This window comes from Pelophylax lessonae (assembly GCF_965119305.1).
Source record: "Pelophylax lessonae genome assembly, chromosome: 8".
Lineage (NCBI taxonomy): Eukaryota > Metazoa > Chordata > Amphibia > Anura > Ranidae > Pelophylax > Pelophylax lessonae.
This window is the reverse complement of record NC_138775.1, coordinates 276,084,258-276,109,417: the sequence shown is the minus strand read 5'-3', so window position 1 is coordinate 276,109,417 and position 25,160 is coordinate 276,084,258. Positions and strand designations below refer to the sequence as shown.

Here is a 25,160-nt window from a genome sequence, read left to right as displayed (position 1 = left end):
CTAGCCCAGAGCCCCCCCCCCCCCAGCACAGATTTCCCCAATCTCTCCTCCTAGCACAAATTCCCCCCAGCACAAATTTCCCTAATCTCTCCACCTAGCACAGAGTCCCCCCCTCCCACCCCCCAGCACAAATTTCTCCAATCTCTCCTAGCACAGATACCCCCAGCACAAATTTCCCTAATCTCTCCTCCTAGCACAGAGTTCCCCCCCCCCCCCAGCACAGATTTCCCCCACCCCCAGCACAGATGTCCCCAATCTCTCCTCCTAGCACAGAGTTTCCCCCCAGCACACATTTCCCCAATCTCTTCTCCTAGCACCCCCCCCCCACCCCCCCCAGCACAAACTCCCCCAATCTCTCCTCCTAGCTCAAAGTTCCCCCAACACAAATTTCCCCAACCTCTCCTCCTAGCACAGAGTTTCCCCCATACCCCCCTCCCAGCACAAATTTCCCCAATCTCTCCTAGCACAGAGTTCCTCCCCCCCCCCCCCCAGCACAAATTTCCCTAATCTCTCCTCCTAGCACAGAGTTCTCCCCAGCACAAATTTCCCCAATCTCTCCTCCTAGCACAGAGTTCCCCCCCCCCCTCCCAGCACAAATTTCCCCAATCTCTCCTAGCACAGATTCCCCACAGCACAAATGTCCCCAATCTCTCCTCCTAGCATAGAGTTTCCCCCATTCCCCCCCTCCCAGCACACATTTCCCTAATCTCTCCTCCTAGCACAGAGTCCCCCCCCCCCCCGCACAGATTTCCCCAATCTCTCCTCCTAGCATAGAGTTTCCCCCATTCCCCCCCCTTCCAGCACAGATTTCCCCAATCTCTCCTAGCACAGATTCCCCACAGCACAAATTTCCCTAATCTCTCCTTCTAGCACAGAGTCTCCCCCCCCCCCCAGCACAGATTTCCCCAATCTCTCCTCCTAGCACAGAGTTTCCCCCATCCCCCCCTCCCAGCACAAATTTCCACAATCTCTCCTAGCACAGATTCCCCCCAGCACAAATTTCCCCAATCTCTTCTCCTAGCACAGATTTCCCCCCCCCCCCCCAGCACAAATTTCCCCAATCTCTCCTCCTAGCACAGAGCCCCCCCCCCCCAGCACAAATTCCCCCAATCTCTCCTCCTAGCACAAAGTTCCCCCCAACACAAATTTCCCCAATCTCTCCTCCTAGCACAGAGTTTCCCCCGCAGCACAAATTCTCCCAATCTCTCCTCCTAGCAACCCCCCCATACCCACTCCCAGCAGAAATCCCTCCAATCCCTCCTCTGAGCACCAATTACCCCCATCTCCCCTCCCAGCACATCCCCACAATCCCTCCTCTTAGCGCAAATCCCTCCCAGCACAACCCCCCCCCCCTCATCCCTCCATAAATTCCCAACCGCCTCCTCCAGCAAAAATCCCCCACCCTCCATCTCCCCTCTTAGCACAAATCTCCTAGCCCCCCTCCTAGCACAAACATTCCCCCCAATTCCCCCTTCTGGCTCAAATCCCTCAAACCCTCCTGCTAGCACATACACCCCCCCCCCCTCCCCACAAATCCCCATTATATTTCCTAGCATTGAGAGCTGCCAATCTCCTCCTGCACAAACATCCCAGGCATAAATTATTTCCCCACTATTATTCCCCCTCTGCCCTCATTGGGCACAATTTTACTGTAAGGTCCGCCCCTCCCAACCATAGGGAGACCACTGCAAAGCCGGGAGGAGGTGCGCTGTGTTGTGCTCTCCCCTCCTGTCAGAACAACCCTCGGCCATGCAGCACAGGAGACAGGATCGCTCTTACATTGTGTGGGACTGTACACACACACACACACACCACCGTCTGTAACCGACATTTATGGACAGAGTGAAAAAAAACAGCCAATTTTTACAAACTGTCCATAAATGTATGGGAATTTGGCAACCCTGTTGGTAAGCCCATTGAAATGAATAGGCTGTCAAAGAAGTACCACACAGGAACGCACAAAACCGCGTGCGCCAACGTGTTCTGGTGTGAATCGACCCTAAAGCTAGGTTCACATCTGTTCCTGCACCGGTAACCACCTGCGGCCAAATCACACAGATCCTAAGAGACGGGCGGGGCTTCCGTTCATTCTGAATGGCACCCCCCACACATCTCAGCTCGCAGCGCATTAGCGGGTGCAAGAACGGCAGGGAAATCGCATGGTCAAACAGACCATGCGATTTCCCTGCGGCTGCACTTTTGAAAAGGAAACGCAGGCACAGCGCAGACCGCAACAACTCATAGTTGTGAACCTAGCGTAAATGGCAATACCATGTGCATGCAAAAAGGATGCACGTTTATTTTTTTTCGGAAACTGAGGCATGGCAGCCCATTCATTTGAATAGGCTGCTGCGCCCGCGCAAACGCAGGCCGCAAAAACGATAAGGTGTGAACCTAGCGTACATGGCAACACCATGCGTCTGCATAAGGGATGCACGTTTTTTTTTTTGGATACGCGGGCACGTTTTTGAATGGGCTGCCATGCATGTGCAAACATTTTCGCCGCAAAAACGCAGCGGTGTGAACCTAGCATAAATGGCAACACCATGCAAATGCAAAAGGGATTCACGTTTTTTTTTTTTTTTTTTTTGCAGAAACACAGGCACCGCAGCCCATTCATTTGAATGGGCTGCCATACCCGCGCAAGCGCAGACTGCAAAAACGCATAGGTGTAAACCTAGCGGAAATGGCAACACCATGTGCCTGCAAAAAGGATGCACGTTTTTTTTTTTTTATGTGAAAACGAAAGCAAGGCAGCCCATTCATCTGACTGGCTGCTGTGCCCGCGCAAACATGGGCTGTAAAATCGCCCAGGTGTGAACCTAGTGTAAATGGCAACACCATGCGCCTGCAATGGTCATTAGAATAGGCTATCATGCCCGCGCAGGTCCCAAAAACGCTAAGTTGTGAATCTAGCGTACATGGCAACACCATGCGTCTGCATAAGGGATGCATGTTTTTTTTTTTTTTTTGAAACGCAGGCACGGCACCCTATTTATTTGAATGGGCTGCCATGCCTGCGCAAGCGCAGACTGCAAAATCGCATAGGTGTGAATCTAGTGTAAATGGCAACACCATGCTCCTACAAAAGGGAGGCATGTTTCTTTTTTCGGAAATGGAGGCACGGCAGCCCATTAATTTGAATAGGCTTCCGTGCCCGCGCAAACGCAGGTCGCAAAAACGCTAAGGTGTGAACCTAGCATACATGGCAACACAATGCGTCTGCATAAGGGATGCACTTTTTTCTTTGGAAACGCAGGCACGGCACCCTATTCATTTGAATGGGCTGCCATGCCTGCGCAAGCGCAGACTGCAAAATCGCATAGGTGTGAATCTAGTGTAAATGGCAAAACCATGCGCCTACAAAAGGGATGCATGTATCTTTTTTCGGAAATGAAGGTACGGCAGCCCATTCATTTGAATACGCTACCGTGCCCGCACAAACGCAGGTCGCAAAAACGCTAAGGTGTGAACCTAGCGTACATGGCAACACCATGCGTCTGCATAAGGGATGCACTTTTTTCTTTGGAAACGCAGGCACGGCAGCCTATTCATTTGAATAGGCTGCCGTGCCTGCGCAAGAACAGACTGCAAAATCGCATAGGTGTGAACCTAGTGTAAATGGCAACACCATGTGCCTGCAAAAGGGATGCATGTTTCTTTTCTCAGAAATTAAGGTACGGCAGCCCATTAATTTGAATACGCTGCCGTGCCCACGCAAAACGCAGGCCGCAAAAACGCCAAGGTGTGAACCTAGCGTAAATGGCAACACCATGCGCCTACAAAAGGGATGCACTTTTTTTTGTGAATTGCAGGAATGCACATAATTTTGCACGCGTTCCCTGCATCGCATAAATGTGAACCTTTCCCTACTCAACATTTTATTAGCTGGGCAGAACCCAACCAAGCAGCGCGGAACGCATGAAAACGCACATAAACGCGCATGAAAACACATTTTAAAAAAACATAGCTAGAAATGCATAAGGTGTGCACACAACCTCTTCCTTGACAACCTTCCAGTTGTGGCATTTGCAAAAAAAAAATAAATAAATAATGACGCGCTTGCCGACAAGGGGTTAAACTCCTTGCTGGCTAGCGATTAAAATCTGCTGTGTAGCTGAGCCCTTCAGATCAGTTGGTGCAAGCTCCGGCTGACAGCAGCCTCGGCGCCCAATCAGCATCGGCGGAGGTGGGGCCAGCGCTGTTTGGATTCAGCAGCTCGGCGAGATATTCTGAATGAAGGGTTTTTTTTTTTTTCCTCATCCAGGGAAGCTGGCAAGTCGAGCCTATGGGACTGAAGGGCATCGTTTAAAAGCAATTCACATTTTTTGTTGTTCTCCCTCGCTCGCAGGCGGCGGCCGCGGCTGCTCTTTCTGTTGGCAATTCAGAGCAGGATAAAAAAAAAAAAAGAGCGAGAGCGCGGGATCTGTGTAATTCAGGATGGATGAGGGATTTCTATCAATTCTGCATGAACTGGTCTTGAATGAACATCCGGAGTCTCAGTAAGTGGTTCGCAAACAAAAACCCCAGCCAGGCGCACGGCCGACGCGACATCGCAAAGAGAATCTAGGATACTATTCCCCGCCGGATTAATACTTCGAGCTGCTCGTCCGAAAAAAAAAAAAAAACACGCTTTTTTGGACCCCCTCCGCCGCCCGTCCCAGGTTTATTATGCCTCGCATGTGAAGAAGCCTCTAAGATATGACATCGAAGGATTCTTCGAACGAGCTCGCCACTCCGGATTCCGAGGTTTACATCCGAACTTTCAAAGAGCACATGCACCTGGAGCTGGAGCTCCCCAGACATGCTGGGAAGAGGAGCACCACCTCGCCCAAAATCTCCCCCCGCAGCTCGCCAAGGAACTCCCCCTGCTTCTTCCGAAAGTTACTGGTCAACAAGAGCATCCGCCAGCGCCGGCGCTTTACTGTGGCACATACATGGTAAGTGGGGGGCCAAAATGGGGGGTGGGGGGGGGAGGGGGTGATGGAGAAAGGTTGGTGCAAATGCAAAGCTGTTGTCTGTCCACCAATCAGGTGTTTGGATTTTTATCAGGGATGCTGTTGTCATGGGCAACAGCTGAGATTTTGGACCAATTTTCTGTCTTTTATAATATGAATTCCATTTCCTATAAATTGATACATATGGATGAAATATTGTTAGGCTTAACCCACCAATCGGGTGCTCGGATTAAATCAGGGATGCAGTTGTCACCAGCAACAGTTGAGTTTTTGGACTAATTTTCTGTCTTTTATATATGAATTCCATTTCCTATAAATTGATACCTATTGATGAAATATTGTTAGGCTTAACCCACCAATCGGGTGCTCGGAAATAAATCAGGGATGCAGTTGCTTTTGGACTAATTTTCTGTCTTTTATAATATGAATTCCATTTCCTATAAATTGATACATATGGATGAAATATTGTTAGGCTTAACCCACCAATCGGGTGTCCGGATTAAATCAGGGAAGTGGTTGTCACCGGCAACGGTTCAGCTTTTGGACCAATTTTCTGCCTTTTATAATATGAATTCCATTTCCTATAAATTGATACCTATTGATGAAATATTGTTAGGCTTAACCCACCAATTGTGTGTCCGAATTAAATCAGGGATGCAGGTGTCACCGGCAACGGTTCAGCTTTTGGAACAATTTTCTGTCTTTTATATATGAATTCCATTTCCTATGAATTGATGCATATGGATGAAATATTGTTAGGCTTAACCCACCAATCGGGTGTTCGGATTAAATCAGGGATGCAGTCATCACCGGAAACAGCTGAGCTTTTGGACCAATTTTCTGTCTTTTTTTATAGGAATTCCATTTCCTATAAATTGATACCTATTGATGAAATATTGTTAGGCTTAACCCGCCAATTGGGTGTCCGGATTAAATCAGGGATGTGGTTGTTCCCGGTAACGGTTCAGCTTTTGGACCAATTTTCTGTCTTTTATATAGGAATTGCATTTCCTTTAAATTGATACATATGGATGAAATATTGTTAGGCTTAACCCACCAATCGGGTGCTCGGATTAAATCAGGGATGCAGTTGTCCCTGGCAACGGTTCAGCTTTTGGACTGATTTTCTGTCTTTCATATATGAATTCAATATCCTGTAAATTGACACATATGAACGAAATATAGTTAGGCTTAACCCACCAATTGGGTGCTCGGATTAAATCAGGGATGTGGTTGTCACCGGCAAAAGTTCAGCTTTTGGACCGATTTTCTGTCTTTCATATATGAATTCAATGTCCTATAAATTGATACAAATAGACAAAATATTTTTAGGCTGGTAAAAAGAAAAGCTGTGTCATTATCCACCAATCAGGTGCTTGGATTAAATTGATACATGTGGATGAAATATTATTTAAAGAATATTCACTAATCAGGTGTTCAGATTAAATCAGGGATGCAGTTGCCATGGACAACGGTTCGACTTTTGGACCCGTTTTCCATCTTTTATATATGAATTCTATCTTTTTACTTGATACATATGGACAAAATATTATTAGGCTGGTGAAAGAGAAAAGCTGTTGTCCGTATCCACAAATCAGGTGCTTGGCTTTAACCAGGGATGCGGTTGTCACCAGCAACGGTTCAGCTTTTGGACCCATTTTCTGTCTTTCATGTATGAATTCAATGTCTTGAAAAATGTATACATATGGAAAAATTATATTAGGCTGGTAAAAAGAAAAGCTGTTGTCCATATCCACCAATCAGGTGCTTGGATTAACCCAGGGATGCAGTTGTCAACAGCAACGGTTCAGCTTTTGGACCCATTTTTTGTCTTTCATATATGATTTCAATGTTTTGAAAAATGTATACATATTATGGACAAAATATGATTAGGCTGGCAAAAAGAAAAGCTGTTGTCCATATCCACCAATCACGTGCTTGCATTAAATTGATACATATGGTTTAAATATTATTAGAACTGATTCACCAATCAGGTGTTCAGAAAAAATCAGGGATGCAGTTGCCATGGACAACGGTCCAACTTTCGTACCACTGTTCCATCTTTTATATATGAATTCAATGCATTGAAAAATTGATACATGTGGACAAAATATTATTAGGCTTTTTAAAAGAAAAGGCTGTTGTCCGTACCCACCAATCAGGTGTTTGTAATAAATCAGGGATGCAGTTGGCTTAGACAATGGTTCAGCTTTTCCATTCTTTTTATATGAATTCCATGTCCTATAAATTGATACATACAGATGAAATATTGTTAGGTTTAACCCACCAATCAGTTTTTTGTATTAAATCAAGGATTTGGTTGCATTGGACAACAGTTCAACTTTTGTACGAGTCTTCTCCATATATGAATTCCATGTGCTATAAATTGATACATATGGACAAAATATTATTCATGTTAACCCACCAATCAGGTGTTTGTATTAAGTCAGGGGTGTGGTTGCTTTGGACAACAGTTCATCTTTTAGACCAGTCTTCTTTATATTTGAATTCCATGTCCTATAAATTGATACATATGGATAAAATGTCATTAGATTTAACCCACCAATCAGGTGTTTGTATTAAGTCAGGGATGTGGTTGCCACGGACAACAGTTAATCTTTTGGACCAGTCTTCTTCATATTTGAATTCCATGTCCTATAAATTGATACATATGGATAAAATGTCATTAGATTTAACCCACCAATCAGGTGTTTGTATTATGTCAGGGATGTGGTTGCCATGGACAACAGTTCATCTTTTGGACCAGTCTTCTTCATATTTGAATTCCATGTCTTATAAATTAATACAAATGAACAAAATATTATTAGACTTAACCCACCAAACACGTGTTTGTATTAAATCAGGGATGCGGTTGCCATGGACAACAACTCAACTTTTGGACCAATGTTCTAGCATTTCTATATGAATTCCATGTCTTATAAATGTATACATATGTATAAAATATAAATAGGCTGGTGCAAAAGCAAATCTGTTGCATTCATCCACCAATCAGCTATTTGGATCAAATCAAGGAATGCAGTTGCCGTGGACAATGGTTTGACTTTTGGACCAGTTTCCCGTCTCTGCTACATGACTTCCATGACATAAATTGATACAAAATATTATTAGGTTTAACCCACCAATTAGGTACTTGGATGAAATCAGGATGAAATGGATGAAATAAACAACAGTTCACTTTTGGGCTAATCTTCCTTATATATGAATTCCACATTTTATGAATTGAAACATGAAGACACAATGTTATTAGCAGACTTAATTCATAAAGCTTTACTAGGAGAAAAATAAAAGCAACATTGTTATAAACTGAAAAGCTATGATGCCGCTGCAGTCAATGACATTGTGCGTTCAATAAAGAACATTAGTCTCCATTCACAAAGCTTGTACATGAGGATAAGGATCTTTATTTTTAAGTGACAGTTATTTTCAGTTTGACTCTTTGCAAAGTGCACATGCCTAAAAATAAAGATCCTTATCCTCATGTAAAAGCTTAGTGAATCGAGTGTAATGTTATTTATGGAACACACAATGTTATTGATTGCATGCATCGTGACATTTCACTGTGTCTTCTTTATATTTGAATTCCATGTCCTATAAATTGATACATATGGATAAAATGTCATTAGATTTAACCCACCAATCAGGTGTTTGTATTAAGTCAGGGATGTGGTTGCCATGGACAACAGTTAATCTTTTGGACCAGTCTTCTTCATATTTGAATTCCATGTCCTATAAATTGATATAAATGTTGCTTTTTTTCCCCTGGTAAATGTTCTAAGATTGATCTTGTGCAATTTTTGTCTATTGCACGACTCTTAGGATAGGTTCACATCTATGCGTGTTGGGAATGTGCGCAAATTCACGCACTTTCTGGACACACATAGAAAAGCTTTGCACTTTAGCAATCGCACACGGGTGCCATTATTGTTAATGGCACTCCCAAGCATCCGTACACATTTTTGCGCGCACCGAACCGAACGGTGCCGCAGCACAACGCAGTTTGGTGCGGCACGTTTTTGGAACAGATATAGGGACTTATTTTCTGTGTTTCTCGCTTGTAGGGCAGCCCATTGGAGTGAACGGGCTGCCCGGCACAATACGCGCGGGAACACGCAGAAGTGCTTGCACGCTCAGTCGCACCTCTACGTGTATTGTAATCATGACACGACTTTTTTATTATTATATAGGATTTATATAGTGCCAACAGTTTACGCAGCGCTTTACAACAGTACAAATATAATACACTTTAATACAATAGGAATCAGAGGGCCCTGCTCGTTAGAGCTTACAATCTAAGAGAGAGGGTCAAGAGATACAAGAGGTAATAACTGTGGGGGATGGGCTGATGGAGAAAATAAAAAGTACAGTTGTTAGGTGGATGCCAGATAGGTTTCTCTGAAGAGATGTGTTTTCAGGGATCATCTGAAAGTAGACAAAGTAGGAGATAGTCGGACAGATTGGGGTAGAGAATTCCAGAGGATGGGAGAGGCTCGGGAGAAGTCATGGGAAGAGGTGACAAGGGAGCGAGAGAGCAGGAGGTCCTTGAAGGAACGAAGAGAACGAGTTGGTTGGTATTTTGAGACCAGATTAGTGATGTAGCTGGGGGCCAAGTTATGGATGGCTTTGTAAGTTATGGTTATTAACTTGAATTTAATTAGTTGGTTGAGTGGCAGCCAATGGAGGGATTGGCAAAGAGGGGTAGCAGACACTGAGCGGTTTGCAAGGTGGATGAGCCTGGCAGCAGCGTTCATGATGGACTGAAGGGGGGATAGCCTTTTTAAAGGTAAGCCAATGAGAAGGGAGTTGCTAAAGCAGTAATGATACGCAATAATCCATAGTAACCAATAAGATTGCTGCAGCTGTCCGGGAAGAGATAAATTGACTTCTCATTGGCTGTCATTTGTGACGGTATTTTTCTTTTCTTTTTCTATTAGCCTGTTTATCTATACTTTATTGCTGGCTGCATTTTACGATCACCAACTGCTCTTCATAATAAAGGTGTTTAGGCGGTTGCGTAACAAATACCGTTATCTTGCAAATGACACAAGCGCCATTATCTGGTTTATATTGCTTGGCGAGGTTTAGTAGACCATCAACCAATTATTGCAGATTTAATTATGCCAATTAAGAAGCCTTTATATTAAATTAAAAAAAAATCAAATATGCCTTAAGCAGCAAAAGGTTTAGGAAATAGTTTGCTATGGACTTCTTTGCTGGATGGATGACAATGGAGAGATGACAATGGAGAGATGACAATAGACAGGTGTGCCATGGCTCCTTTATGGGGTTTTGGGAGGAGTCTGGAGATCAACAAATGTCAGTATGTTTGTCCCGCGATTATCTGCCTGAGCCAGATGCCGGTGACCACAGCCAGCAATGCCTGCTCGACGCTGATAGCACCGCTGTTGATAAGCGAACGTTGGGCACAGCAGCTGCATGCACAACGAGGAAGATCCTTCAGATGGGGGGGGGGGGGACATGTTCCTACCACTGCTTTTATCCCTGGTGGCATCTTGTGACCTTACACCAAGGTTAAATGGTTAAATGGGTGCCCACACCTGGCCCGGAACTGACGACCACGATGAGGGTGTCTAAACAAGCCTAGCCCAGCCTGATTGTTCGATACAGCCACTTTGTGATTTAAAATAGACTGACAGGGGCAGAGGGCTGTGCGATGGGGGCTCTTCGGAGCATAAAATAAGACTTGCAGGAAGCAGATAATTACAGGCTGAAAATAACAATGCTGCTGTCGAGATTTAAGTAGTCGATGAGCAAAGCGTAGTGGGAAAAGCAGGTTTATTCAGGAAAAAGAGCAACAGTGATGTGCCAAAAACTGAGAGCAGCCAATCAGAGACCAGCCCTGGTTAGCTAAAAATCTGATTGGTTGCTATTGATGATGGCACGTTTACGTCTGCTTTGTTCTTATTACATAAGGCTGAAGGTCAAAGTGTTCGATGCTATAGCTGATACTTGAAGGACAAACTGGAACCCCAGTCTCATCTACCATGCTATAGCTGATACTTAAAGGGCAAACTGGAACCCCAGTCTCATCTACCATGCTATAGCTGATACTTGAAGGACAAACTGGAACCCCAGTCTCATCTACCATGCTATAGCTGATACTTGAAGGACAAACTGGAACCCCAGTCTCATCTACCATGCTATAGCTGATACTTGAATGACAAACTGAACCCCAGTCTCATCTACCATGCTATAGCTGATATTTGAAGGACAAACTGGAACCCCAGTCTCATCTACCATGCTATAGCTGATACTTGAAGGACAAACTGGAACCCCAGTCTCATCTACCATGCTATAGCTGATACTTAAAGGACAAACTGCAACCCCAGTCTCATCTACCATGCTATAGCTGATACTTGAAGGACAAACTGCAACCCCAGTCTCATCTACCATGCTATAGCTGATATTTGAAGGACAAACTGGAACCCCAGTCTCATCTACCATGCTATAGCTGATACTTGAAGGACAAACTGGAACCCCAGTCTCATCTACCATGCTATAGCTGATACTTGAAGGACAAACTGGAACCCCAGTCTCATCTACCATGCTATAGCTGATACTTGAAGGACAAACTGGAACCCCAGTCTCATCTACCATGCTATAGCTGATACTTGAAGGACAAACTGGAACCCCAGTCTCATCTACCATGCTATAGCTGATACTTGAAGGACAAACTGGAACCCCAGTCTCATCTACCATGCTATAGCGGATACTTGAAAGACAAACTGGAACCCCAGTCTCATCTACCATGCTATAGCTGATACTTGAATGACAAACTGGAACCCCAGTCTCATCTACCATGCTATAGCTGATACTTGAAGGACAAACTGGAACCCCAGTCTCATCTACCATGCTATAGCTGATATTTGAAGGACAAACTGGAACCCCAGTCTCATCTACCATGCTATAGCTGATTCTTAAAGGACAAACTGGAACCCCAGTCTCATCTACCATGCTATAGCTGATTCTTAAAGGACAAACTGCAACCCCAGTCTCATCTACCATGCTATAGCTGATACTTGAAGGACAAACTGCAACCCCAGTCTCATCTACCATGCTATAGCTGATATTTGAAGGACAAACTGGAACCCCAGTCTCATCTACCATGCTATAGCTGATATTTGAAGGACAAACTGGAACCCCAGTCTCATCTACCATGCTATAGCTTATACTTGAAAGACAAACTGGAACCCCAGTCTCATCTACCATGCTATAGCTGATACTTGAAGGACAAACTGGAACCCCAGTCTCATCTACCATGCTATAGCTGATACTTGAAGGACAAACTGGAACCCCAGTCTCATCTACCATGCTATAGCTGATACTTAAATGACAAACTGGAACCCCAGTCTCATCTACCATGCTATAGCTGATACTTGAAGGACAAACTGGAACCCCAGTCTCATCTACCATGCTATAGCTGATATTTGAAGGACAAACTGGAACCCCAGTCTCATCTACCATGCTATAGCTGATTCTTAAAGGACAAACTGGAACCCCAGTCTCATCTACCATGCTATAGCTGATTCTTAAAGGACAAACTGGAACCCCAGTCTCATCTACCATGCTATAGCTGATACTTGAAGGACAAACTGGAACTTCAGTCTCATCTACCAGTATATGTTTAAAGCTCGTTCACTGCATATTTGTTCCCCAATATTTACATGATGCTGACTTTTTAGGCATACTGTATTTCACTACAAAGGTCCACCTAGAGATAGAGCAAAGCAAATAACGAAAACGTATGCTATGCCTGAGATCTGGATCTCATAATTCTTCCCAGAGGGTGGATGTTCTCTTTGCCCAGTGTAACAATGAACTGTCTCCTTATCATCCATCTGCTATTTACAGAGCTTAATAGCTCAAGCTACAATTTACACAGAAATTCTCAATGTAAGCCATCTTGTGCTGTGTGTCTTTATAAACAACCCATAGTGCTCAGGGAATTTTTTGTCATGTAGCAAATATTTATTTGAAAAATTATCTATTTATCTACCATCTATTTTTTATTTATTTAGCTCTAGTAGTGGTGGCTGGTGCTCCATGGGCCAGGGGGGGCGGGGGATACGGCAGACGGACCGCACCATAACCCCCCACCCAGACCACACCAGGCCGCACACCATACCCCCTCCCCCCCCCCAGGACCACAGCAGGACCCCCCCCCCCCCCAGCTCACTCACCTTGCCCGTACATCTGGACATGTGCAGCATCAGCAAACGACGGTGGCGGCGGCTTTGGCTTCTTCCCCCTCAGTCTTCTGCGTCTCCTTCCTCCTCCTCCATGCCCAATGGCATGGCTTCTCCTTTCGGCTAATTGGGAAACGGGTCTCAGGACCGGCTTCCTGGTTGGCCAGGAGGAGGATCCGTGTGACAATAGTGAATATTCATTCACTATTGTCACACAACTGGGTGCTCTGCGCCCCTAGCCCACCCCTTTTTTTTTTTACTAGCCTATTAGAGCCTCTGGCTCTAATCACATGGTTAAAAGGATGGAAAAGGACCTGGGGGTACTGGTAGACAGCAGGCTTGGCAGTGGCATGCAATGCCAAGCCGCTGCAACCAAAGCCAACAGAATACTGGGATGTATAAAAAAGGGGATTCACTCCAGAAATAAAGAGATTATTCTCCCACTCTACAAGACTCTGGTCCGGCCACATCTGGAGTATGCTGTCCAGTTCTGGGCACCGGTCCTCAGGAAGGATGTGCTGGAACTGGAGAGAGTCCAGAGAAGGGCAACAAAAATAATTAGGGGAATGGAGGACAGCAGCTATGAGGAAAGACTACAAGCACTGATTCTCTCTGGAGAAGAGACGATTGAGGAGGGATATGATATCAATGTACAAATATTGTACTGGAAACCCTAGCATATGGAAAAACCTATTCAGAGAAAGGAAATACAATAAGACACGTGGCCACTCACTAAAACTAGAGGAAAGGCGGTTTAACCTTAAAATACGCAGGGGGTTCTTCACTGTAAGAGCAGTAAGGATGTGGAATTCTCTTCCGCAAACAGTTGTATCAGCAGGGAGCATTGATAGTTTCAAAAAACTATTAGATGGGCACCTTAAAGACCACAACATACAGGGGTATACAATGTACAACATACAGGGGTATACAATGTGTGGTTAACAGTAGACACACACACACATCATAGGTTGAACTGGATGGATTGATGTATTTTTTCAACCTCACTAACTATGTAACTATAAAAAAAAAAAAAAGCCCCATTGAACTCCATGCGTCCGGCTCCCTGCATGTAGATTAGGGGGCCAAACACATGGACGGGGGGGGGGCGGCGCCCCTGCGCCCCCAATGCACCAGCCGCCACTGAGCTCTAGCCTCCTCTTTCCCCTGTCTATTTATGTCTCTCTATATATATTATATATTATCTAACTCTGTGTTTGTAGAACATTTTTTCAGTTAAGGCACCCTTTAAAAATTATGGACAGTCTAGAGGCTCCCCATTCTAAAGTGTAAAAATGATTCTAATAGTTTTACATAATGCAGCAACATTCACACAAGTAGGACACCCAACATATAAGTGATTTATTCTTCCAAAGCAAATACACTTTTGCAAACCGGCACTGAGTTGCCCTCAATTCTGATGGAGAAGGGCAGGGGAGGGCCAAATAAGGATTCTATGCAGGCAACTGACATCCTCCTTATCAACTGGTGATGCCATTGGTCATTAGGACGCCATTGGCTAGAAGGTTATAATGGCGTACAATGAAAATGTGTGGCTTTGAGTAACTAAAAGGCAGCTTTATCGACACACCAGCTTGTTTACAATTTTTGGGCAATTTTTAGGCATTTTGCAAAGGCACCCCTGAAGAAACCTCAAGTTACCCTGGTTGCAAACGGCTGATCTTACTATTATGTATTATCCATATCTCTATAGTTTTGTCTCCCTCTGTTAATCTCTCTTCCCTCTTCTCATTTCTCTCATGTATCTATCCATATCTTTCTCTCTATTTTTATTTTTATCTATCTGTCTCTAGCGTTCTATATATATGTATGCCTCTAGCATTGTCTGTCTGTCTATCTATCCATCTATCTATCTATCTATCTATCTATCTATCTATCTATCTATCTATCTATCTATCTATCTATCTATCTATCTATCTATCTATCTATCTATCTATCTATCTATCTATCTATCTATCTATCTATCTATCTATCTATCTATCAAATCTATCGCTATGGATTTACATACATTATACTGAGTGATTGAAATGAAAAGCTTCCAAAGCTGTATCTTCGGAAAAGATGGAACTCTATAAAACCTATTATCAGGAGCTCCCATTCATCTGATAGTGTATTCTACAAGAATTCTCACAATGAATAATAGTAGTATAAAGCAGAGTATTTAACTCTCCGTAATATACAGTATACTGTATAGAATGTATTTGAAGAATGTTGTGTTGACAATGATCTGTTTCGTCTGCACAGCTGACAGCGGTGAGAGGCGTCACCCATTGAACTGCCTCGGAATTCTTCGTGTCTCGCTGCCCGCTGAGCGTATTCACAATGAGAAAATCTTGACAAGCCAAATAGCGGCATAGAAAGCTGAGAGATCACAGCACGAGCGCCCGGGAATTATATTTACTACACAAAGGATTATTATCACCACCTTTATAATGGGATCATCTGAAATAGACCATGATATTAAAAATGGATAATTAGAGTGCGCTGCTCCAAAGTCTGGCTTGATGTCGCACAGGCTTTTCAGAATGAGTTGGTGCTTTAAGTCTCTGATCTGATCTCCTCTCATTTCGGAGAACTGGAAGAAAATCCTCCTCCTGGGAACGGATCCCAAGGCAGTCTGAGTTATGTGTTTTGGACAATCCAACATGGAGGTCATTCTGCCATAGTTCCCAGCTCTGTTCCTGTCCAACACGGAGTAGTGGGTTTTCCCATCACCTTTGTGTGTTCTGGCTCCTCCTGTTACACTCCATAATAAAAAATGGAAGAAGAATTCCAGGTATGAATATATCATACCTAGTTATATTGGCCCAGCTTGGACTAATGTAGCTATGCCTATACCATACCCATGGGATCCCTCTAGAACAGGGTTTCTCAACTGGGGTTTTGTGGAACCCTAGGATTCCTCCAGAGGTTGCTAGGGGTTCCTTGAGCAATGAGCAATTTCTGCCCCTCAGATAAGTTCCCAATGACACCATTGATCTTTTTAGCTATCAGTAAGGTCATTCTTCCCAATAACCATAAGTGTAAGGAGCATTCTTCCCACTGACCATCACACTAATGTATCATGAGTTGTAGATTTCAAATTTTTTGTTAAGGGTTCCCTGAGACCGGAGAATTATTTCAAGGGTCCCTCTGTGTTGAAAAGGTTGAGAAAGGCTGCTCTAGAAGCTGGAAATGATTGGCGTAGACACCGCTACCCCAGTAATCTCCACTAGGTTCTGGTCGCCCGCCAAGCAGCTGCCCCGCTGAATTCTAAACAAAGGAGGTTGGCCACTCAATACAAGAAGAGAGTGGTGATGTCATGGTTTCTACATCATCCAATCAGAGAATGAGAACATGGAAAGTATTCTCTGAATGGTGCCCATGCCAAACAACCGACCTCCTGTGATCAGAATGCAGCAGAGCAGCCACTTGGCAGAGGAAACGTAAGCAAGTGGAGATCACTGGAGTAGGGGTGTCTACTACCGTGATTGTTAGCTGACAGGGGCTTTGGCCAGGTTTTCATACCTCCCCAACTTTCTGAAATGGGAACGAGGGACACCTATTAGCAAAAGTATGTAGGCATAGGGCACACCCCCTGCCACGCCCCTTTAAAGGAGAATTGTACAAAAAAAAAAAAAGATTGGTTAAACCCACAAGTGTTTTTTTTTACCACTACTTTTCCTTTATACTGGCTTTTGAAATTTACAAATGCAGCAATTTAGAAATCGGATGGAAGGTTTAGCACTGGGAAACTATTTTTGAAAATGATATTGTACATTTTATATACAACTATATAAATCAGACCGAAATGAGGAACAATTGAGGAGGAAAGAGGGGCAGAGGGACTTTGTTCCAAATCAGGGACAGTCCCTCAAAATCAGGAACAGTTATGAGCTATGGGTATGGTATGTCCTTTAATAAAAATCCAACAGGGATGATTGGCACCCTTCATAATGGGCACTGCTGGTGTGCAGACATGGCATCTCAGCCTAGAGAGCAATGCTGAGCTTACCCGCTGCTGCTAAAGGGAGAATGAGCACTGCACATGCGTAAAGGTTGAATAAGCCAGGGCGCCCTCTAGTGGCACACTTCTAACCTCAGGCCAGACCTGCCTAAATGGGGTTCAGCTACCTGAGAGTTTTTTTGCAGACAGGCTGCTCATGACCTACATAAATGGAGTGGAAAAGAAGCACCTTTTAAAAAGCTGAACAGTGGTACTTAATGGTCTCGGGTGGCAGCCCTTTCTCCTCTATGTTCGTTCAAAGTCCAAAATTTGTACAGCATTTCTGAGCTTCAGAAGGCAGGGTGCAATGACCTGATATCACACACTGCCCAGCTGAGAGAAGAGTATATTCGGAGACCAGACTGGAAGGAAAGGACACACCCCTCTCTATACAGTCTCATAGGGAAACATGCACAGCTGAGGCTGTCAATCACATGCCGTGTGCTGGAAGGGTGGACAGGCCGCAGTCTCTTAGGCTGACCAGACTGGAAGGAAAGGACACACCCCTTTCTATACAGTCTCATAGGGAAACATGCACAGCTGAGGCTATCAATCATCTGCTGTGTGCTGGAAGGGGGGACGGGCAGCAGTCTCTTAGGCTGACCAGACTGGAAGGAAAGGACACACCCCTCTCTATACAGTCTCATAGGGAAACATGCACAGCTGAGGCTGTCAATCACCTGCTGTGTGCTGGAAGGGTGGACAGGCAGCAGTCTCTTAGGCTGACCAGACTGGAAGGATAGGACACACCCCTTTCTATACAGTCTCATAGGGTAACATGCACAGCTGAGGCTATCAATCACCTGCTATGTGCTGGAAGGGGGGACAGGCAGCAGTTTCTTAGGCTGACCAGACTGGAAGGAAAGGACACACCCCTCTCTATACAGTCTCATAGGAAAACATGCACAGCTGAGGCTGTCAATCATCTGCTGTGTGCTGGAAGGGGGGACGGGCAGCAGTCTCTTAGGCTGACCAGACTGGAAGGAAAGGACACACCCCTCTCTATACAGTCTCATAGGGAAACATGCACAGCTGAGGCTGTCAATCATCTGCTGTGTGCTGGAAGGGGGGATGGGCAGCAGTCTCTTAGGCTGACCAGAGTGGAAGGAAAGGACACACCCCTCTCTATACAGTCTCATAGGGAAACATGCACAGCTGAGGCTGTCAATCACTTGCTGTGTACTGGAAGGGGGGACCGGCATCTCCCAGGCATGCCTGGTGTCATCATGCAGATAGCAGAGGCAAGACAGAAACCACACTAAGTGTTTTGGATAGAGGCAAGCACACACTATAGAAGGATATGCTTTGTTCATTTTTCATTTCAGAGGTTTCAAACCACTTTAAGGGCTCATATTGATGGTTGTTTTCCTGATTGTGACGTGCCTTTCGAACGCATGTCAAATGCAAGTCAGCAAAAGCCCACTGACTTTTGGCGGTTCAGAGGCTGCGTTTGACCTGCTTTGTGTTGCGTTGTATTTTTTTTGGACGCAGAATGTCCTCTTGAGGTGCATGTGAACTCCAAGCAATGCCGGTCACACTCACCCTTTTCTTGTCAAACACTGTGTTTGCCGTTCAAACCCATGCATTTGCATTTGAATAGCAAAAGCTGCGTTGGAAAAGGAGCGCCTGTCAACATGAGCCCGAATAGTGTTATTTCAAAGGACATAATGGAAGCATCACTTAGATAAAGGAAGAGGACAGAGGATGGTGTAGACAGACGAGGAAGCTGGCTGACATATAGAGGACAGGAACATGGCACCTCCCACACATTCCACATCCCCGCTTCTTCCCAATGACCTGACATCACAAATCTCTGCTGGAGAGGAGCCTCGCTGTGCTTCTCACTTTCTGCTCTGTTGTTTATTGATTTTCCTTTTAATGTGCATTTCGCTGACATTTGTGAGAGCGTCAGAATCGCCTTCAGCCATAGCCGTGGCCTCCGCGTCTACTGCGCATTTCTTATAATTGCTCTCCAGCAATTCTGATATGTAATTCTCCAGATTCCGTCATGTGTCAGAGCTGAGTTTGGCTGCAGGGGACCGGACTGTAATTATCTGCAGGGCCAGGGGCATAACTATGGGGCCCCATTCCAAAATCTACTCTCTCTATGGCATCTGTGACAATACTGTCATTGATCTTGACGTAAAGTATAAGGAAAGGTACCAGGAGAGCTGTCAGTACCTTACTAGGGACCAGTGTTGTGCATAGAAGGTTTCAGGGAATGGGAGGGGCAACAGTGCAAGACATAAACATTTAACTTTTAACATATATATAAATATATAGACTGTATGTTTGCATAGCCATTCGTCCCGTGAAACTGTGTTGTATATTTGTTCTGTGCAAATGGGGCGAAAACAAATGTTTTTAGGCTATTTTCTTCCCAGGTCCAATGTTATTCATACATATGGAACAGAGAGGTTCAGGAAAATACTGCAGAATGGCCACTAGATGGAGCTAATGATCATAATAAATAAGTATTTCTATCATCATCAGCTCCATCTAGTGGCTGCAATGTGGTATTTTCAGGTGCGTGTGAAAACCAATCAACCTGGAGATAAAATAGCCAAATAATAGAAATGCAAAGATACCCTTTTTTATCAGCGAGTACTGATACTTTCGGTCAAGTACTCGCTGATACCAAGTACTGATCACAGTGTGATTTGCTTCCATACAAAATAAATAGGCGCAAATCGCACCGTAAAGAATTGCATGCAATTTGAACAGGAATGTGGTGTGATTCCTGTCCGAATGGCATGCAGTTCCCCTACCGCTCCTGTGTGAGCCAGGATTATCATAGTGATTTTGAACCTGAGTTCAGACAGAATCGGAGAAACCCCCCTGCATGACGGGTTCCACCATCTCTGGCTCCCATCCAACTGTGGACAGCTGTGGCTGCGGTTACTCCTGCCTCCCCCATTGCTTTGTTCCCCCCAGCCTCCAGCGGCTCTCCCCCCCCCCCCCAGCGGCTCTCTGCCCTACCAGCCTCCAGCGGCTCTCTCCCCTACCAGCCTCCAGCGGCTCTCTCCCCCCAGCCTCCAGCAGCTCTCTCCCCCCAGCCTCCAGCAGCTCTCTCCCCCTACCCCCAGCCTCCAGCGGCTCTCTCCCCCCAGCCTCCAGCGGCTCTCTCCCCTCAGCCTCCAGCGGCTCTCTCCCCCTAACCCCAGCTTTCAGCGGCTCTCTCCCCTCAGCCTCCAGCGGCTCTCTCCCCCTACCCCCAGCCTCCAGCGGCTCTCTCCCCTCAGCCTCCAGTGGCTCTCTCTCCCCAGTCTCCAGCAGCTCTCTCTCCCCAGCCCAGCCTCCAGCAGCTCTCTCCCCTACCAGCCTCCAGAAGCTCTCTCTCCCCTACCAGCCTCCAGCTGCTCTCTTCCCCCAGCCTCTAGCGGCTCTCTCCCCCCAGCCTCTAGCGGCTCTCTCCCCCCAGCCTCCAGCTGCTCTCTCCCCCCAGCCTCCAGCGGCTCTCTCCCACCAGCCTGTAGCTGCTCTCTCCACCCAGCCTTCAGGGGCTCTCTCCCCCCAGCCTCCAGCGGCTCTCTCCCCCCAGCCTCCAGCTGCTCTCTCCCCCACCAGCCTCCAGTGGCTGGGGAGACTCAACAGACCACACCTGGGAACACATGACAGCCTAACTGTCTGATCAGGCCCCCCTGATAGGCAGACAGGGCCACACATATGCTTTTCCTAGCACCTACCTAGGAGGGAGCTACATAATTTTTAAGACATTAGTACAAATACATAGGAAAAGGATTGTGGTCCTGCAGCATCCACAGTGGCATGCCTCCATCCCTAATATGTATACAAACTAAACTAGAACAGTCATAGAACTTTGGAATGAGGCAGGTCACTCGTAAAACTTAATAATGCATAAAGTACATAAAAACTCAAATTTTATTATAAAATATTTTAAATATTCCATAATCATAATGTACATGATAACAATATTGGTAGCTTTAAAAACATCAAAATAGAAAGAGCTGACATGTAAAATTCATGATTCATAAAAAAGAATATTGAGCTAATACATAATACAAATAGATACATGAGTGACACAAATAACTTGTCTTGACATCCTAAGACTATGCATTTCGTGGATCAAAGTCCACTTGGTCAGGAGTGCGATGCAAGAAAGTATCTATAGGTGTAAATAAGAAAAAATATGTATAAAAAATATATGATGATAAATTCCCTAAGAAAGGAGGTTGGAGTAACCAAAAAGCTGAATACTTACAAGTCAGCTTAAAGAACTAAGGGAGATGGGAGAGGCTAAGGACGAACGTGGCAGGAGAACCTAGCCCTAACAATAACCCTTCTTGTAGACCTTACAATAACTCTTCTTGTAACTGCAACATTAACCATTCGTCTAGCCCTACCAATAACCCTTCTTGTAGCCCCAACAATAAACCTTCTTGTAGCCCCAACAATAACCCTTCTTGTAGCCCCAACAATAACCCTTCTTGTAACCCCAACAATAACCCTTCTTGTAGCCCCAACAATAACCCTTCTTGTAACTCCAACAATAACCCTACTTGTAGCCCAACAAAAACCCTTATTGTAGCCCCACCAATAACCATTCTTGTAACCCCAACAATAACTCTTCTTGTAGCCCCAACAATAACCCTTCTTGTAGCCCCAACAATAACCCTTGTAACCCCAACAATAACCCTTCTTGTAGCCCTAACAATAACCCTTCTTGTAACTCCAACAATAACCCTACTTGTAGCCCAACAAAAACCCTTATTGTAGCCCCACCAATAACCATTCTTGTAACCCCAACAATAACTCTTCTTGTAGCCCTAACAATAACCCTTCTTGTAACCCCAACAATAACCCTACTTGTAGACCTAACAATTACCCTTCTTGTAACCCTACCAATAACCCTTCTTGTAGCCCCAACAATGACCCTTCTTGTAGCCCCACCAATAACCCTTCTTATAGCCCCAACAATAACCCTTCTTGTAGGCCCACCAATAACCCTTCTTATAGCCCCAACAACAACCCTTGTTGTAGCCCCACCAATAACCCTTCTTGTAACCCCAACAATAACCCTTCTTATAGCCCCAACAATAACCCTTCTTGTAGCCCCACCAATAACCCTTCTTATAGCCCCAACAATAACCCTTCTTGTAGCCCCAACAATAACCCTTCTTGTAGACCCTAACAATAACCCTTCTTGTAGCCCTAACAATAACCCTTCTTGTAACCCCAACAATAACCCTTCTTATAGCCCCAACAATAACCCTTCTTGTAGCCCCACCAATAACCCTTCTTATAGCCCCAACAATAACCCTTCTTGTAGCCCTAACAATAACCCTTCTTGTAGCCCTAACAATAACCCTTCTTGTAACCCCAACAATAACCCTTCTTGTAGCCCCAACAATAACCCTTCTTGTAGCCCCACCAATAACCCTTCTTATAGCCCCAACAATAACCCTTCTTATAGCCCCACCAATAACCCTTCTTGTAGACCCTAACAATAACCCTTCTTGTAGCCCTAACAATAACCCTTCTTGTAGCCCTAACAATAACCCTTCTTGTAACCCCAACAATAACCCTTCTTGTAGCCCTTACAATAACCCTTCTTGTAGCCCCAACACTGATCCACCTTATAATGCTAAAAATGACCTTCCCTGTAACTCTAACACTGAATCTTCCTGTAACCCTTATAATTATACGCTTAACACTAACCCTCCTAGCAACCCTCATTGTATCTTCAGCCCTTGCTTACTCTCCTAGACCTGGATCCTTTGCCCTGGAGACTACCTATCCTATCTTTCACCTGAACTCATCCATAAAATGCACACAATTTTCACCAAACTGTTCCTTTTTGTACGCTCACCTCATCCTACAGCAGGATCTCCCACTCCAAATCCTCACAATTTTGCACTGACAATCTTGTCCAGAATTCCACTTATGATATTATCTGGACTTTCTGGTTTTGCATAATTGCCGCCACTCTTGGATGGCACTTGCCATTCCCTGATTGGTTGTACTTGTGGCCCCGAGTTCTCCTCTTGAGCACACGAGATCCGTAGTGAGAGGCTGCAATTGCATCCTTTCCAAATGACTTAGGACAGATGATTATAAGCTCTCCATTCAGAGAAAGGCGTGCGTGTTACTATCAATATTTGTAATTGTGCAGCTTGACATTAATGACCCGATTTACAAAATGGTATGAAAATGTGGTTCTTATATAGCAGCCGTGTAAATGAAGGGGAAGGCGGTATAAATGACACCTCGCACCTGTTTTGTATATAAATCCTCGCTCTTCGCACCCATAATCACAATCGCTTTCAAGAACGAGCGGCTTAATACAAGATGAATCCGCCAATGGCGTGAAATACATTCCCAGCAACAGGTTAACCGAAAAACCATTGTAAGCTTGTCTCTGTCTGCATAGGGCAAGCCCAATTACCCCAACTGTTTAGGGATCACAAGTCCCAGCATGCCCTGCAGACTTCTATAAATAGTGAAATGTATGTGATAGTATTTATTATCCTTATTATAGTGCCAATGAATTGTACAGAGAACTTAAAGAGCAAGTAATGTCCCCCAAAAAAAACGAGAAAAAAAAAGCCCTGTAAAGAGAAAGGCATAATGAGCTAGTATGCATCGCATACTAACTCATTACTGTATGTAGTACTTACCTTAAAACGAAGCCCCCGCCGTGCCGCCATCTCAGCGACAGGACGGCGACATGTCCGGCCGTCCTGCTTCCGGGTTCGCGTCCTCCGGCCATCTGATTGGCCGGAGGCGCGATTACATCACTCCCGCGCCTGCGTGCGGGAGCCGCCGTTCACGGCACTGAGCTCTGAAGGAACGGCACGGGTGGCCGTTCCTTCAGAGCGCCTGCACCGATGACGTCATCGGCAGTATGCACTGTAAATATCTCCTAAACGGTGCAAGTTTGGGAGATATTTATAGCACCTATAGGTAAGCCTTAATATAGGCTTACCTATAGGTAAAAGTTTGTGAGGTGGGTTTACAACCTCTTTAAAACCATTTAAAGCTAAAGTCCAGGCACAAAAACTTTTCTTATTTCCTTGACGCCGGCCGCACAAATCTATGCGGCCGCTCTGCGGGTGGGCCTTAACGTTGAGCGGCCGCCATAGGTGTGCGCAGCCTATTGCGTTATGTGCACCCCAAAGGTCAAACACACATGCCTTCCTCTTCAGCCTCAGCTGCACTGAACAGTGAAAGAATGGGAAGTGCTCTGTGCTGAACGGGTTACTGTTCATTCACAAACTGAAGCATAGTAAACACAGTTTACTATGCTGCAGTTTTGAATGAGTGCAGTGAGTGAGTGTGTTCACTGTGTTCATTTGGAAAAGGATGGGGCTGGAAAATTACATAAAGTCTAGCCCCTTCCCCTGCTCTCCATCCTGAAACATCCCCTGCAGCAGCCTGGGGGAGGGAAGCCAACAGTGCTGCAGGTGGGGGGGTGCAACATGGGAGGGGGGGGGAGCCCAGGCAGTAGAGGGAATCAGCGTCATACATAGTGATTAGGGCAGTGTTGGGACAAGATCAACTAGCACCCAGGGCAAAGATGCCAAATTGCACCCTCCTTCATTATGTGCGAGCAAAGGAGAAGGAAGGGTAGAGAGCACAGCCTGCACCTCCTCCTGGCTCTCTCCTTGCCACTTCCAGCGCTGGGCTGACAGAAGTAGTGATGCCTCTGTTATCACTCCTGTCAGGGTTATATTAGAAGGAGCTTGCAGCACCCCCATCCCTACAGTACCCTACTGCCCTTCACCCCTTGTCCTGGCCCTGGATTAGGGTGTGCCCAGGCACACCTCCTGAGCACGCCTATGGTGGCTGCATTAATGCGGCCCTGTTAAAACAGTTTACGGTGCTGAGAGGTACCAGAAAGCTCCCGATGCATGCTAGCAATTGGGAGTTTTCTGATCATGTGACAGCCAGTCACAGCGGTAGCATGACCTGAATGCCTGCCTTCGCCTCCCAATTTGTAGTACCCTTAAAGGA

The 25,160-nt window shown here is 45.3% G+C and overlaps 1 protein-coding gene across 2 annotated transcripts in view; it reads left to right on the top strand.

Annotated features, from left to right (window-relative positions):
* Window positions 1-25,160, top strand: part of PDE4B (phosphodiesterase 4B) — a 711,253-nt gene that overhangs the window by 230,297 nt on the left and 455,796 nt on the right. The window contains exon 1 of one of the 2 annotated variants that reach the window (XM_082264994.1): window positions 4,636-4,940. The exons of the other annotated variant lie outside the window; for it this stretch is intronic. Within the exon in view, the coding sequence (XP_082121120.1) occupies window positions 4,702-4,940 (239 nt within the window). The 5' untranslated portion in view covers window positions 4,636-4,701. Of the gene's footprint in view, window positions 1-4,635; window positions 4,941-25,160 lie in introns of those variants that run through there. 2 annotated transcript variants of the gene reach the window in all.